The 17715-nt window shown below is 33.6% G+C and overlaps 3 protein-coding genes across 4 annotated transcripts; 1 reads left to right on the forward strand and 2 right to left on the reverse strand.

The window, feature by feature from the left end:
- Window positions 1-301: 301 nt before the first annotated feature.
- LOC18602317 (putative disease resistance protein RGA4) lies at window positions 302-4228 on the reverse strand. The gene has a single exon (XM_007033614.3). The coding sequence runs from the start codon at window positions 3961-3963 to the stop codon at window positions 478-480; it is 3486 nt and encodes a 1161-aa protein (XP_007033676.3). The 5' UTR covers window positions 3964-4228; the 3' UTR covers window positions 302-477.
- Window positions 4229-4736: 508 nt separating this feature from the next.
- LOC18602318 (sm-like protein LSM36B) lies at window positions 4737-8301 on the reverse strand. Of its 2 annotated transcripts, none has more exons than XM_007033615.3 (4): window positions 8180-8301; window positions 5961-6111; window positions 5155-5268; window positions 4737-5046 (listed from the first exon to the last, which is right to left on the reverse strand). In XM_007033615.3, exons 2-4 carry the CDS (start codon window positions 6073-6075, stop codon window positions 5000-5002), a joined length of 276 nt encoding a protein of 91 aa, XP_007033677.1. In that variant the 5' UTR covers window positions 6076-6111; window positions 8180-8301; the 3' UTR covers window positions 4737-4999. The 2 variants fall into 2 exon arrangements, with proteins under 2 accessions (XP_007033677.1, XP_007033678.1); XM_007033616.3 differs by having other exon boundaries at window positions 5961-6104; window positions 8180-8239.
- A 4290-nt stretch (window positions 8302-12591) lies between these two features.
- On the forward strand, window positions 12592-17540 carry LOC18602319 (acyl-coenzyme A thioesterase 2, chloroplastic-like). The gene is made up of 5 exons (XM_007033618.3): window positions 12592-13381; window positions 13606-13783; window positions 15709-16178; window positions 16624-16752; window positions 17186-17540. The coding sequence occupies exons 1-5, from the start codon at window positions 12725-12727 to the stop codon at window positions 17324-17326; spliced, it is 1575 nt and encodes a 524-aa protein (XP_007033680.3). The 5' UTR covers window positions 12592-12724; the 3' UTR covers window positions 17327-17540.
- Window positions 17541-17715: the final 175 nt, after the last annotated feature.

Genomic DNA, 17715 nt, shown 5'->3' on the forward strand with positions numbered 1-17715 from the left:
CTGAAATTCATGTCTGAATCTCATAAGTCAAAAGACAAAGCTCTCAGGTACTGACTTTTTTATGCTTTATCAAGTATTCTATGTAGTTGGAATGCATATAAATCTTTACAGCAAGTGAATCAGCTAATTTCCTCCAAAAATTGACAAGATAAATGAGTAGAAAAAGGAGGGGAAAACGCAACAACTAGCCATTATCATTAAAGTTTCTTCAAGAAGTAATTCACAATTAAATATTTTATCCCAAATGCCGTGGAGAAATTATAGAGGGAATTATCATGAACTGTATGGACAGATACAAAGAAGTCTCAAATTCATTTTCATTCATGATAAATATGGGAAAAGAAGAATTGAGTGAAGCAAACAATAGAAAAAGATAAAGTGAGAGTCCAGTAATCTATATATTTTAACGCTCCATGAGGGGTTGAGATTTTAAAATACAAAATAACTTTACCACAGTTTTGAATTGGATTCACAACTTCAATCTTCTCGAGACTGGACTAATGCATCATCTATTATGATATTTGGAATATGGGAAATCTTGGACCACTCATGTCTGCTATCCTCAGCACATCTTTCCTTCAACTTGGGACAATCATAAAGCCTCAGTGTCTGTAATTTGGTCAGGTGCAGCATGGTTTCTAGAGGAGGAACATGCATCAGATTCTTGCATCTCCGGAATTCAAGTTCTCGAAGAGATGAGAGGTTTCCCAGCCACATTGGCATAGCTTCCACTTCATTGAAGTCCCTTATGTCCAAAGATGTAAGGGAAGTGAGGTATTGAAGTTGATACGGTAGAGCCTTTAGTTTTTCCCACCCATATAACCGCAAATCTTCAAGGGACAAATTGAGGCTCTGGATGGAACCAAAACCAGGGAATTCCTCCAGTTTTTCCAAAAAACCACCAATCCTCAACACCTTCAACTGTGTGAGGTGGCATAGACTAGCTGGAATGGATGTCAATTTTCCACAAAATGTGATTCCTAAAGAGCAGAGAGAATGCAATTTACCTAGATCTTCTGGAAGAGAGATCAACTTGGGGCAGTTGCTTATCCTCAAAACTTCAAGACAAGTGCATGAGCACAGCCCACTTGGCAGGCATGTTAACCCTCCACATCCAGAAATTTCTAGTTTTGTAAGAGAGCAGAGCATATTCATGCCGGGAATGGACATCAGACTAGAGCATTCCCATATAGATAATTCTTTGAGACATGTGGACGCAGATAGACCATCTCCTATAAAACTCAATTGCTCACACCATCTAATATCAAGCTTCTGAAGACATGAATATCCACTCATTATTGGAACACTTTTCAACTTTGGACACCTCCAAATAATCAACTCCTCAAGGCAAGGAAACACCAACACCTGTGCTCTTCCAATCATTGCTGCCTCCACCTCTTCCACCCATTCCTCTAGGTTGCTCATCTCCTTCAAAGTGAATTTTCTCAATGCTGGGAACAGTGACAAAGCCTCCTGCCCACCACACATACTGTCATTAAGATAAAATTCAATACCAATGTACTTCACGTTCTCCAATCCATCGATTGTAAGAACTTTAAGATTGCGCAGTTGCCCAATGGTTGGAATGTTTTGGCATTTCCTGCAATTGATTAAGTTTAAATTCACCAAATTGTTGAGCAAAAGTGAATCACCAACAATCTGTGCCTTTGTCGATATCCATGATGGAAAGTTGTCTCCTGCATAACCCATAATAGTTAAACTTTTCAAATTCAAGTGAGGCTGAAGACCTTCCAACACATCTTCATCATTATTCAGCCCTTCTCTATGAGACTGCCAGACAAATTCCAACTTGTATATTTTTGTCTTTTCTTGGAGTTTAGCTCCTCTGGCTTCGTCTTTGTCTCTAACATACTCAAGATTAGATATCTTTAACTCTCCTCTCAGTTGGCTTAAGCATCCCAATTCTTCAATTTGATTTCCCATTTCTCTACCCACAGAAAATAATGGCAACGTCTGAAGACAGGTTAACTGCCCAATCTCCACAGGCATAAGCATTGGATCATTGAAAAAAATGTGCCTCAAGCTAACTAAATCTCTCATTTCTTTAGGGAGATTTTGAAGGCAAAAGCAGCACATGAATCTTAATGTCTGCAGATTATAAAGCTTAGTGATGGATTCGGGTATTGCTCTGATGTTGGTCCAGGAGATGTCAAAGTACCTCAAGTGCCTTAAACTTCCAAGTGAAGCAGGCAACTCTTCAATATAAGCACCCTCAAAATTCAGAACTCGTAAACTTTTAAAGTCACCTGAAAGGTTATGGAAGATATCAAACTTTGAAAACAAAGAGTGCAATTTCTGCTTAGTAGCTCTGGAAACTTCTGGCACCATTTCTCCCTCACTAATGACGTTCAGATGATGAACACGAGAAAAATCACCTACACAATCAGTCTTCAAGGTCACTGTTTCAGATTTTGAAACATACAGTGCAAGGTCATGAACTAAATCATGCATTTTGCAAGTTGTAATATTGCCGTACATATCCCTTTCTGCATCTTGAAATAAAGAGTTCGACAATAAGTCATTGAAGTACTTGTTTCCAATATCCTCCATCAGCGCAAGACTTCTGTCACAGGGACTACTTTCTTCAGATGGCTGAAGAAACCCTTGAGCCATCCAAAGCTGAATCAGTTGATCCCTTTCAATCTCATGATCTTTTGGGAAAATTGAACAATATGCAAAACATTGTTTCAAACTATAAGGCAAATTATCAAAACTCAACTTCAAAGTAGGTAAAACTTCATTGTTGTTTTTTAACTTCCAAGCATCACTATTTTTAATCGACAACCATGCATCTTTTTCCAATTTAAAGCCCATAGTTCCTCCTAAAATGCTTGCAACAAGGGGCACACCACCACATCTTTTTGCAATTGCCCTCCCAATGTCCTCCAATTCTGAACTCACCAACTCTCCTGTTTTACCAAATGCTCTTTCCTTGATAATTGACCAACAATCATCATCTGATAACTTTTCTAGGTGATGCGTATGCCATGCAAATGTCTCCATTATGGATGCCACATTTTGACTACGTGTTGTGACAACAATACTGTTTGCATTATTATTAATCTTTGATAAACGACTCCTCAATCTAACCCATTTCTCACGATCCTCATTCCATACATCATCAAGAACTAAAAGGAATCTTTGCCCTTCCAGCTCTTTTCTAAGGTTTTGAATTATTGCATTAATATTACTCAATCCTCCTGCACCTCTATCAAGGGATTCCAACATTCCCCCTAAAATCTTTTGGTCACTAAAATTATCAGATAAACATACCCACATTACCGCATCAAATATATTTTTCTCTTCTACTACTTTGCACACTGATTTTGCCAAAGTTGTCTTTCCAATGCCTGCCATACCCACTATAGAAATGACAGAAATAGCTTGTTGGCCACTTAAGCTAATCAACATGTCCACAATCTTGGAGACATCATCTTTCCTTCCTACAACTTCTGAATCAAGGATGGAATCCGTCTCATAGTCTCGGCTAATTTGGGGAACCCCGTCTACAGTTCCAACTCTAAGTCCAAAACCAGCCGCATCAGATTTTATTTGAATTAGAGATTCATTTATCTTCTTAATTTTATTAGCAATTTTGAAAGAAAATGTCACAGGCTTGTAGAAATGAAAGTAGCAGACCTTTGTCCCCAGCTGGTTCTGATATTTTACCTTCCTTCTGAGAATTTCATAAGCAAACTCGTCTAGCACATCATCAGCCTCATAAGCAATATCTCTGAGCCTCTCCAGCCAAAGTCGCACAGCCTTGTCCCTCACTTGCCTTCCATCCGCATCCTGCAGCACAGCCTGGATCATAGTAAGTGAGTCAAGAAGCCTTGCCAGCCCTTTCTTGAAACCCCAGGCGAGATTGATCTGTTCACCGGCAATAGAGATCACCTTGGATAATGTTGCCCTTATAGCAAAACTGAGCAAAGCTTCAGCCATCTTTATGCTTTGATGCTCCTAAGTTGATTCTGAAATTCTTAAAATCACTAAAAAAGAATAATAGAGGAAAGAATGATGCAATTGTAGTTCTAGAGCTTAAAGAGAATTGGCTTTATACCAGGGAAAGTGGTTAGATGTGGGAAAGGAGGGAGGGTCAAAGAAAGCGTCAGTCAATAAGATAAAGACTTGAATTTTGGGTGAAAGAATGACGGGAAAGCGTCTTTAGATAAGTGACAGCCACAATTGCTACACCCTGTTTTATAAGTATAGAAATGCAATCATCTTTGTTATGTTCTTCATGGATTCGAGAAGAGTTTGAAATCAATATGTTAAAGATTATATAAGTTATAGCAAAGCCACAAAGCATGGAGCATGGCTGTTCCATGGAGGATCATGCCTCAATCAATAAAAAGAATATGACCCGTACTGGTTGAACCCGTAATCATCGAGGAAAATGGAGTAATGATTGAAGACAAACGTGCAGGAAAGCTTACTAGCATTTATAAATTTTAGCTATTCTTTCAATCAAGCACCTAATCGACTTCTATAATCAATCAAGCATTAGACGGGTTCAACTTCGTTGCTTATAAACACAATGAGACCGAAGATCGGGCAGCTTTAGTGCTTTACTACATCCCTCATCCCTTGTGCTGTTGTGCCGAGTTTATATAATGTTAGTTTTATTCCCATCGTATAGCCTTCACTGCTAAGGTATGTTAATCAATTTAAACTCGTTACTGGAATATTTAGACTAATTTCATTGTGAAAAACTATTAAAAAAATAAAAGTTGGTGCAATTTATAGTCAAGAAACAACAATTTAGAACAGGGAAAGTGGGCACAGCTCGTAGGATGAAAGCATCTGCCAATTACTTCCGCGGGGTTGAACAAATATTAAAGCTTCAATGTTCCACTCAAGTAAGATGACATAGTACGGTCTCAGTTATCAGTTTTAAAATCCTCATCATCCTACAAACAAATTCATACGAAAAGCGACGACTTGTAGATGGCATTAATTCTTCAATGCAGTTGCAACACTAAGCCCCATCTGCTAATGTCCTCTTTGATGTACTGATATAAAGAACTGCACAAGTGTAATGAAATTCACCATCATTGCCATCACAAATGTATAAATTATTAAAAAAAAAAAAAAAGAAAGTGAAATAAAAAATTAAGTCTAAATTGTAGTTACCATTATTTCCACGAATAAATGCGTCACCATATTTATTTTTTAACTGTCCATTGACATATTCTTCTGTTTGCTCCATGGCTATATTCATATATCCATCTAGGCATGCTAGAATACCTGCAAAGGAGGAGGAGGGGGGGGTGGGGAATTTAAGGACATTAAACTCCAGGAAAGCCAAAACTACTGTATTGCAATAAATAGACCGAGAATTAAAACTCGAATGGCAGTTCTCCTGGCTTTCTAAAACACTTATAGAGAAAAGGGAGGGACGCAAAGCTTTCACGTTAACTATCACCCTTTTATATATTCTGGAAAGAAAATTTCATAATATACATGTTGTTCACTATCTCCGGTATGGGTGCACAGGTGTCTCAAATATCTTTGGAGAAAATTTGCTAAATCATTGAACAACATACAATAGGCGAGTGGTAATTTCCACACAAGATGTTTAAACTAACAACCCTCAACCATTATATAAACTATAAGACACTTGAGAAACTAACCAATACTCATTTCCCTTTCCTGAGAGTTTGACCTAAACTTTAGACATACATGAAAGAGAAAGAGAGACTTCATAGAATAAACCAGAGAAAAACCACTCAAACAAGCTGTCAATGCATATCATTTCATATCTCCAAGAACAGACGATATGAAGATGTTCTATTTTTAATTCAATTCACCACGTTAACAACAACAATCACACCTCAAAATCCAGGAAAAATCATCAATAAATCTAAAAGCAAAATGGAGCAGAAGCATACATAGATGAACAATAATAAAAAGAGAGTGCAGATACAGAGAAGACCAACCTCTATAATCAACACCAGAATTCAGTTTCACGACAACTGGTCGCCCACGAATTGATTTGAGGAAATCTGCCGGTGTTTTTGTAGTTGTTGACCCTTTCTCTCCTGCTCCACTCATCTTTCTTACAGTAATTCCACAACACACCCCTGCAAACTATAGGAGAGTTTAGACTTCTACAATTATTAATTCGCCTAAATATATTCAAGGGAACAATCCTGTAGAGGTAAATATAGGAACTTGGAGTAGACAACAAGGAAGCCAGGCCTTCTAGACTAGCACCTATCAATATTGTGTGTTTGTGTATCTGTGTGCTCGTGCATGTATACATGCACGCTTGTGTGTGTGTACAAATCCAGAAGTCTGAATTAATATATATATTAGCACCAACATCCAGAAGTATGAATAATAAATGAAAGCAAGAACCTGGTTTTTGCAATTCTTTTTCGTAAGAAACTACTAAGAAATGAGGTACGAAAATAGATGAAGAGAAACCAATAATAAAAACAACTAAAAAAGGAACTAAGAGAAGATTGCTCTCCTTCATTCTTTAAATTAAGTAAACAACTACTAAGAGAAACATTGTAGAAGAGCTAACATAAAATTAACACACCTTAATACAATAAAGATCCAGCCTTTACCCTACAAATTATAATAGTCACGTTTATACTCCAAATCAAAGAAAAAGAAGAAAAATCTTACATTCACGCCCTCAGCAATGACAACAAAAATTTTCAAAAGCATTTTGCAGTATCAAAATTATGGCAGAAGACCATAACAGTCACCAATAACAGAACTAACCCAACTCTTTATAATGATCTCAAACCTGACTTGTTTGAACCTTACATTTCAATCTTGGCTGATACTAGATTAAGCAAAAGTGTAAAGGGTCCACGCTCTTATCAAAGGGAATTGTAAGGAATACTTTTCCACACACTTAAGCAACTACTTAAAACGGGGAACAAAATTTTCTCTTAAAAGGGAAACGTAGGGGGGAGCAGGCTACATATAACCCATGCCAATCCTCATTTCCTGGCTAATCTGTATGGAATTCACTGAAGAAAAAGGCCATTCCTATGACACCATAAACCATAGAACCATCACAAAAAGGAAAATAGCCAGAAAATCATGGCTCAAACTTACAGTAAGTTAGAATCAGAGAACCCATTGATGAAATAGAAAATAGAGAGAAAGGGAAAAGAGAACTATCTATACTATAGCTCAAATTCTAAAGGCTCCAAGCCTCCAACCAAAGCTCAACCTAAGTAGAAATCAAGTACATATATCCAAATCTCAAGCTGCTCCATGGTTTAAATCACAACTGAATATGTCCATGGTTTAACAGTCTCTCTTTTGTAATGAGACAGTAATACAAAAGCAGTAAAAACAACTTCAACCTAATAGTTCCTTTAGAAAACACCTATTTCCACCCCCACTAGAATTTGCAGTTTTTGAGTATGATAAAGAAGTGAAAATAAAATTTACACTGTACCCAACAAATAAAAAGGAAGTAATGAAAAAACATTTTAAATCAACAAAAGTTTCATATGTATAATAACTAATTACCCATTTGTTGCGAAATATAAACAAACAGTAAAAGCTTTTGTACTTTAGCAACTGGATTGGCAAACAAAAAAAAAAAAAGAAAGACCCTTCAAGCTCTGTATTCTCCCAATTTAAAAATTACCGACAAATTGCAAACATAGCATGTGACCTAAAAAATTCCCCGCCCTCTTTCGTGAATAATAATGTATCAGTAAACCCTATACAGAAACAAAAGCTAATACTTTTCCACCTAAAACTTTAACGGGTAAATACTTTTCTAAACCAAAAAAAAATCCCATAAATAATGAAAATAATGGCTACTCTAAAGCAAGCTTCAGTTAACTAGGAAATTGCGAACACCTGCAACCTTTGAACTGAAAAGAACATAATACATTCAAAAGGATACCCAAAAAAATAAAACGAATGCAATAGAAATATAATTGGGCAAATACATAGGTTATGCCCAATGGGTTTTCAAGCTAATTCACGATCCGCAAATGTTACAAGTCGAAAAGCCAAAAGCTTACTGAACAGATAGCCAAACAAGATACAATCAAGCTGAGCCAATTATCCCAATGAAATTAAAAGAAAAAGAAAACACCCATAAAAATAAAGGGTAAAATAAAGTTTTAATCTGAATCCGAAATACGAGAACAGTTTACAGCAAACTAGAGCTTACCTCCCGAGTGACTTGATCAGTTCGATGACAATTCACGAGGAAAATGGCCGACTCTATTTGCTTTTATATTTTGGGGAATTATTAGTTAAACGCGTCGTTTAACGATCTTCCTCCACCTTCACCCTTTTTTTCTCAATAAATTACAATTTACCCCACTGAAGTCCCAAAACTACAAATTTGCCCCGTAAAACCATTTTTCAGTTTTTTTCCTCTTGTCCGTTTGGCTCAATTTTTGGCATTGCTACAGCATTAAATTAGACAGAAAATTTTGATTAAAATCTTTTTATTTTAATGAATTTATTCTCAATCATAAACATAAATAAAAATTTATTATCGTAGTTTTTAATTGCTAAATTCGCTTAGCCAAACCTTAATAGATTAGTTGGAATTTAGATTGTATTATTATTACGATTAAGACTAGATGTAATGATTTATTACATTTCTTTAATTGATTAAATCCAAAATTCAGATTTCCTCTCTTTTTTTCAACATTTTTATAAATACGAAAAATATGGGATATTACCACGTCTATAGTAATACATAAATAATGGAAACAGTTACATTGGATGTTACAAAAAAATAAAAAAAATACCAAGTCAATTGATAAAATTATTTAAAAATAAAATTTTATAGTAAAAACATGTATTCAGTAAAAAATATATTAGTGTTTTATTTTTTTCTTAAACTTAGAATTTATGTTGAAACTCACATTTATGTCTATTTTTTCTCTCTTTCTAAAAATTTATTATATTAAGTGTCAAAAAATTTAAATTTCAAGAAGACAAATTTATTTTGTCTCAAATCACATGTTAATTTTTTATTATTTAACTTAATTTTTTATGTCCATGAAGGTTTCTATTTTTTCATAAAATCTTAATATTGGCTATAGTGCAGGGTTTAGTTGGATGTCTTGTAGTAATAAACATTTACAAAATAACTAATTATCTCTTCAATGAAACAATGATTAAAAATCATATCTTCTTTATTTTTTTCCTTTTATAAAATTATTTTTTGTCATACGAATTTTCACTACAGAGTAAATTAAAAGCAAACTATAATTGATTAGACTTTAATATTCAACTTGAAAGTTGCAGGTTCAAATGTTGGAAAAAAGAAATTAAGTTTATATACTTCGTATTATATAATTCAAATCCTATGAATTTTTATATAAGCTAGTAATTAATTAAAAATAAACAAATAACTAAAATGTAACATTAAATTGATTATAACATGACTACGTAAAAAAAATCTAGCTTGAGGATATTTTATATAAAAGCAACATCATGCAATTTAAAAAAAAAGAATTAGTATATTTATTAAAAAGAATTAATATATTTATTAAAAAGAATTAATTATTTTTAATGCTTTTTGTATAAAAAGAATTAGAATATTTATTATATTTATCAAATTTTATAACGAATTATAATTTCACAAAAATATATTCACTTTTCCCCTTTTGACATCTTTTATGAATTTTGTTTTCGTACTACTTTGATAAAAAAAAAAAACCCCTTGAATAGGAAACAAAACTTCAAAATAAATACTTTAAGATGGGGTTCAGTATAAGAAAAGTAAGAGTATATTATCTGTAATGTGTCTAATTAAAGTATATTATAATATTTGTTTTGTAACAAATCACTGTAAGATTACAATAATTACATTACAATCAATAGATATAATGTAATTGCAGTACAAAACTAATACAATTAAATTGCATTATATTTTGTAATATTATTAAAAATATTTTTACCTTTTAACATTGTTACTTTATTAAAGATATTGTGCAATGTTATAATTTATTTTTTTATATATACAAATTTTGATGATGTCTCTTTACTACTATCAATAATCATTTTCTGTTAAATGGTAAGTGGTAGTTGTTAATAAAATTTATATTATCTTTTAAAAGAAAAAAATAAAAATAAAATGTAAAATATCCTCATACTTTTTAAGTTTTAATCGAAATTCTAAACGGATCCATTAGTTTTCGAAATTGACACTTCGCCCTAATATACAAACACCGTTAATAGAGATGATAAAAAGACTAAAATGTTATTTTTTGGGGTATTTTTAAAAATAACCCTTAAAGATAAGATGTTTTTAAAAATAACATTCTTTATAATTTTAACTATTTCTAATCAAGTTGGACAAAATTACCTTTAATGAAATCACACGCTATGATGTTACACGCCATGTATAAAAATATGTTACACGTCATGATTAGGTTGTTATACGTCATGTGCAAAAATACGTGACACATCATGATTAAGTTGTTACACACCATGTATAGAAAACATATGACACGTCATATACAAAAACATATAACACGTCATGGTTAGGTTGTTACACGTCATGATTAGATTGTTACATGTCATGTGCAAAAACATGTGACACGCCATGGTTAACTTATTACACATCATGTACAGAAACATGTGACATGCCATATACAAAAACATGTAATACGTCATGGTTAGATTGTTATACGCCATGTTAAAAAAAATATTGTTATTACACATCATGTACAAAAACATGTTACACGTCATAGTTAAAAAAGGTTATTACAAGCCATGTTGAAAAAAAAATACTGTTGTTACACGTCATGTTGAAAAAATATAATTGTTATACATTATATTTAAAAACATTCTATTACACTTTAATGTATAAAATATTATTGTTACTTACGAACTACAACTTCAAATTCTCTCAACTCTCCTCATTTCTTTTTATTTTTTTGATAATTTGGCACCGATTAAAGTGTTTCTAACATATTTTCATAAATCAAAACATAAATTTTCTTATCTAAAACACCTATTTCAACTAAAAAAATTTTTTTTTGAAAATCTAGGTTTATAAATTTCAATTTTTTGAGTTTATTGGTATCTAAGTCCTAAATTAATTCAATTAAAAGCTATTTCAAACATCTGTGATCATTTCTACCGTTTTAGTTTTATCCAAAATAGCAAAAAATCAAATTTTCTAAATAGCCACCCACCCAAACACATCAAAACCATTGCTTGGTGTCTTGAAAGTGTAAGAAAGAGAAATCTAAAAATGCCAGAGAAAGAAATTAGAAACATAACAAACGAATGCTAAAGAGATAAATCGATAAAATTTGAGAGACCGGGATGGTGAGAGAGAGAAATCATAAACATAAATGGGAAAAAATTGTGATGAATTGTTTAATTTATTTGAAATAGTTTCAAGGATATTTTTGTCAAGTTATAGCTAAATATGGTTAAAAATAGTTAAATTTATTTTGATGATTATTTTTACAATATCCTTATTAAGAAAGACTATTCCTCATAATTTCTTCTTATTTATTTTTTTTCTTTATTAATTTAAAAATTATTATTATATTTTTTTTTTGAAAAAAATAAAAAAGGTGCTCTCTAGCTCCCCAAGAAAAGGGAGCATCAGTCAGTGTTTCTCTTTTTCAAAATTGATAAAAATTATATAATAGTAATTTTTAAAATTAATAAAATGTAAAATTATCATTTCAATATTGTTACGTCATTAAACTAATAAAAACACTAACAGTTGATTAACGGCTAAACTTATATGTCCAACAAAAGATATTTTTTTGAAACGGAGTGTCTATTTCGAAAACTAATGGACTCATTTAGGATTTCGATTAAAACTTAAAAGACTTGAAGTATTTTACCCTAAAATAAAATATATAAAAGTAAAAAGGGTAAAATACTCTCACTCTTAATTTTTAATCATAATTCTACACGAATCAATTAGTTTTTGAATGAACAGTCTATTTTAAAAAAAAAATTTTGTTAAACACATAAGTCCAGCTGTTAATTAATTATTAATATTTTTATTAATTTTATAACGTGTTAATATTAAAAAGATAAATTTACCTTTCGTTAATTTTAAAAATTATCTCTATATAAATTATAATTTTTTATTTTTTAAAATTTTTTTGTTGCAAAAGAAAATTCTCTCCTCAAGATAAGGGAGCACCAATCTGATGCTCCCAAAGGTGCTCTCCCTTGGGGAGCACCTGTCATGCGGTGGTAGGTCGTTGAATGGGAATGGTGTCGATCCGTCACATTATTTGAGAAAAAAAATGAGAAAAAGAAGAAAATGAATTTTAATTTTTTCATATTTTTTTTTGTTAATGGTGTTTACATTTTTAAATTCAGTATTTATTTCAAAAACTAATGAACTCTTATGAATAAAAGTATTTTATTTTTAAAAAATTATGTTAAAAAATTAAAATAAAATATATAAAATTATAATAAAATATTAAAATAAATATATAACGTTAAAATATATTTAAAAATAATATTATATAAAATTAATAATAAAAATAAAAAATATATTAAATTTATATTTTAATAAATAAAAATAATTGTAAACTAAACACAACGATATTATCTTGCTCGCACTGATTGCATACCTGTCATCATGTCACCTTGTAAGGGAGCCGATGCCATCTAAAAACTAGACAACGACCAACGTGAGACCATCTGCAGTCCCACAGCTTCCGCAGTCTGATGGACTTAACAGCTCTGATTTCTCTCCGATTCCGAAACCATGTACACATTGAAAAGACCACTTTCTCACTCCTTCAGATTTAACAACTCCAATTTCACATCTCTCCGATCCTCAACAAAAACATATCAAGCCAATGAAACAATCAGGTCCCAGAATCCCATTTTCAGTGCCAAGTTTCCTGATCCAACCATGCCATTTTTCATTGCAAATTCACCTTCGGTGTCAAGGATAAATACCCACTTCCCAAATTCATTGATACAACCAAGACTGACTTCCACGACTCAAACTTTTCCACAAATCAGGAACTTTTGTAATAAACAATCAAACCCGAATGCCGAACTTTCTGCTTCAAACGATATATCCGCTGTCATTCCACCAATTCGGAGCTCTCAGCCTATTGATGCAGGGTCTTCAATGAGAAAACCAATCAGTTTATGGCCTGGAATGTACCATTCTCCTGTAACAAATGCTTTATGGGAAGCAAGATCAAGCATGTTTGAGAAAAGTGCTGGTGACAAGCAATATTCACAAAGTGAATTAGTTGCAAAAACCCCTTCAAGGAGCAGGACTTGTATTGATTATAAGTTTTCTTCTGATTATATACTTAAGGAGCAGTATAGGAATCCTTGGGATGAGATTAGGATGGGGAAATTGCTTGAGGATCTGGATGCCCTCGCTGGAACCATCTCATACAAGGTACTACTAAGAAATTTAAAATCTTTTGGGAAATTTAAATTTAAAGACTTCTGATGGCATATATATTTTAGTATGTTCGTACTAAAGCTTGTTTGAGTTAAGACTGGAGATTAAGTGCTTGAAATTTGCTGAAATATATGCAAGCTCTGGCAGGTTATCTATTTTGATATAACTGATAATAAAATTTCCAACTTTATGTAATTATTTTCTTTGCTTTGGACCAGCACTGTCGGAATGATGATGGTGCAACAAGGCCTATATTATTGGTTACTGCTTCTGTTGACAGGATGGTTTTGAAGAAACCAATCCATGTTGACTTTGATTTGAAAATATCCGGTGCTGTTACATGGGTTGGGAGGTCATCTATGGAGATTCAGCTGGAAGTAACTCAATCCACACAAGGTAGAGCAGAATAAATGCTAGTTCTTTTGTTTTCAATTTTTATATGGTCTGTGGTTGGCTGCAGATAATTTTCACATGTCTGGCTGTCTATTTGTTCCTTCCGGTTCCGAATGTCCATCATCCTATAGTGTCTTTGTTAGACAGCAAACTGTGAACATAGCTTGATTATACGTTTGAGTTCTGCTGAACGCAATAAAGGGCAGTGGAGAAGCAATGTTTGTGAATAGCTTCTTTTTATTTTTAGTTGAGTTTGCAGCTAGCTTTAGTTGATCATTATTCCGGTACACCGATAATCTAAAAAGTGTTAGAGAAGAAAAGTTGCCTTTCACATTGTTATTTTTACCCTTTATCAATTTTTTTTGCTGCTTATGTACTTCACACTTGATGTGATGATAAAGGTCTTTCTTCCTGTTTGTAGATGCATGATGTTGGTTTATTTTAATCATCCATGTACATATCATACAGTTTTTACATGAAGATACTGTGATATTAACCCAAAAGATTAATAGCAGGAACCTTGGGTTAATCTCAGGTATTAGGATGTCATAGAGAGCTTTGGCTTGTTGGGATTGAATATGGGGCTAGGAGAGGGGCTCTTTCCCTTAACTTTTATTTGGAATGCTTGAATTCCTCCATGGGTCATTTTTGAGAAAATGGTGTCATCTCTCAACAATGAGAATACCAAATATTGTCACATATCTTAAGCCTCTTTATTATAAGATGAGTTCTCATCACTTCGTTAGCAACATTGCTCCTTCCAGCCTCCTAATAGATGCTTCCTAGCCTAATTAAGAGGGGACTGCTCTAGACAATTCTTAACTCTTGTCACTACTTTCTCTTTGTAAACCATGTTAATACTGCTTGTGGATACTAGCTTTCCCTTTTATTACTCCATCTGTTAGGTGCTCACCAGTTTCCTTAGAGGCATGATGTTTACCCTGCATGCTTTCCACCATCACCCAAATTTTTTCTCAATTTTCATGGTACTCAAGCACACTAAAGGCTGCCTAATCCTCCTTTTTGACCTCTCTATGTCTTCCTGCTAACTCAGTTGCAATACTATCTCATCTCTCTATGGAAAAAATGGAAAAACCCTCCAGAATGGTAAAATGTTGTAGCAAATTGTCTTAACATGCTGAGAATAAATCCTGTTCCAAGTAAGGAATAAGCTGGACTGATGTGCTCAAGGGCTTATAGGGGAATAGGCAGATCAATAGTTTTGCATGAATTTTAGCCACTGCTGCTTATGGCATTCAAATCCACTCAGTATATCAGTATATCATCTTGCAAATGGCAATTAGCAGCTCAGTCATATTACATACTCTTTAAATGTTATTTGTTCTTTCAAAGTTGTCTCCAAACATCTTAGTTCTTATATCAATGTTCTTTGTATACCTTGCTGCCGCCTGAAGTATTTTTTTGTTGACAAGTTGTTTCTGCTTTCTTGTTCAACTTTTTCTGGCTTCTTTGTGGCCCATTATTCTCTGTAGGATGCTTGTAGGATCTGTTTCAACTATCAAAAAGACCCACATTCAGGCCTGTGATCCCAGGATTTAGAGAAGTGTATATATACCAAATTAATTGCTATCCGACAGAAATAACATTCATAGACGCTGCTGAGCAAACTATTTTTAATGTTTTTGACTTTCTGAGAGTTCATAAAAAGCCCTCTGATTTTGGTGATACTGTGCTCGCATAGATTGATTTTCTGTGATTTTTAAATTTTGTGTGTGTGTGTGTGAAATAAAAATGAAAAAAAATTAAGATGTAAAACCTCCTAAAAATTGCTGGTTCTATATAATCCCTTGTTATGATTTATTTTGGGACTCAATAATATATTTAATTCTATATTTCAAGTTTCTTTGGAATTTTGAAGTTACATCTGTTGTGCTTAGTTACATTCTAATGTAAAATTTTTTTTGTAGATTCTCCAAATCCATCTGATTCAATTGCTTTTGTGGCAAACTTCACATTCGTGGCCCGTGACTCCCAAACAGGAAAATCAGCTCCAGTTAACCAGATCTTGCCTGAAACTGAACGTGAAAAGTTGCTATGGAAAGAAGCAGAAGAAAGGAACAAAATGAGAAAGCAGAAGAGAGCAGAACGAAAGAAGGATGCAAATAACAGTGATGAAGACAGACTTTACTCATTGTTGGCTGAAGGGCGGGTTTTCTGCGACATGCCAGCATTGGCAGACAGGGATAGCATTCTTATTAGAGATACTTGTCATGAGAATTCTTTGATATGCCAACCACAGCAAAGGAATATTCATGGTCGGATATTTGGAGGATTTTTGATGCGGAAAGCATTTGAACTGGCCTTCTCAAATGCTTATGCCTTTGCTGGTGCAGCACCTTGTTTTTTGGAAGTTGATCATATTGACTTCTTTAAACCTGTAAGTAGCTATTACTATTTAGTAAGGTCTAAATAAAATTTGCAGTAACTGATCTTGACAGCACATACAGTGGACCTTTTGTTCCCTGGATCTTGATAGCTTTTCATTTATAGAGAGGGGACCTCGTGTTGTGCACATTGATAATTAATGTTGTAAATACTGGTCATGTTGGTGAAGTTTGAGGTTGGAGTCTCCTGTTTCCTTTTTTAAGTTGAAACGGTTGAAGGAATAATTGTAACTTTCACAAGAAACTCATACATGCAGTTTCCTAAGCATGCAATGAGCAACATGAGAGATAGAGAGAGTGCTTGAGACCTTGTAAATCCATTATGTAGAAAGCTGTGCTGAAATTTACTTTGAACATTTTCACTTTGTTTTATTTATATATTTGAAATGATAAGGAAACAAACAACACAGTTCTCATGAATATTTTTTGCCGATGCAGGTGGATGTTGGAAATTTCCTTCGTCTCAAATCTAGTGTTTTGTACACAGAAGTCGAGAATCGTGCTAAACCTCTGATAAATGTGGAAGTGGTAGCTCATGTCACAAGGCCTGAGCTAAGGTCCAGCGAAGTAAGTTTCTGAATCAAACTGTATAAGAATGAAAGGACTTATGGAATAATTTGTTAGCTAGGTTGCGCACTGTCATCGTTCGTGCTTTAAAGATGTTTCACTTTCTAGCTTTTCTAGCAGGTTAGATATCAAATTGGCATTCAACCCTAAGGGTAACTGTCTAGAACCTCCACCCCTAAATGAAAAATTCAACAAAATTGAATGTGTGTGTGTATTTATTTGTGTTGTGTGTGGTCATATGTATGCATGCACATAGATCATCTTAAATGCTCTGAAGGGCCATAGTGTACGTCGAAAACTAGTGGCAGTTGCAATATAATACCTAGATGTTTAATTATCTCCTTTCAAGTTATGCTTTCTCTTACGCCAGTTCTTGAATTCAGTGATTGGAATGCAGTATTTATCTTTGGTCAATATTATGCAATTTGAATAGGTATCCAACAAATTCTACTTCACATTTACCGTCCGACCTGAGGCCATGAAAGAGGGATTAAGGATTCGTAACGTGGTTCCAGCAACTGAAGAGGAAGCACGACGGGTGCTTGAACATATGGATGCTGAGAGCTCCCAATAGGCACAATTATGAAGACTGTGTGTCAAGAGGAAGGAATGACATGAACCTCTTGTTTTACAACTCTAAGATGTTATTAATAAGCATCCTTGGAATAGCAAAATACATATTGATGTTTTGCTCATTCATTTGAATTTATATCTGTATCTAAAATCCAAGGTCGACAGGTATTATATCCATTTGAAGCTTGGAATACAGCACTCTAAAAGTCCCTTCACATTGTCTAGGATTCAATGATGGAAATATTTCCATCTTAATCTCACAAAAGCAGATAGAATTAGCGAGCCTGGAAATGGACGTCACTCTGCTCTTTTGGACAACGGGCCATGTCTTTTGACCAGGGCCAATCTCCTCTCTCTCTCTCTCTCCTTAATAAATGAATGCCAGATCAA

Source organism: Theobroma cacao, chromosome 4 (genome assembly GCF_053813885.1).
Source record: "Theobroma cacao isolate CCN51 chromosome 4, ASM5381388v1, whole genome shotgun sequence".
Classification (NCBI taxonomy): Eukaryota; Viridiplantae; Streptophyta; class Magnoliopsida; order Malvales; family Malvaceae; genus Theobroma; species Theobroma cacao.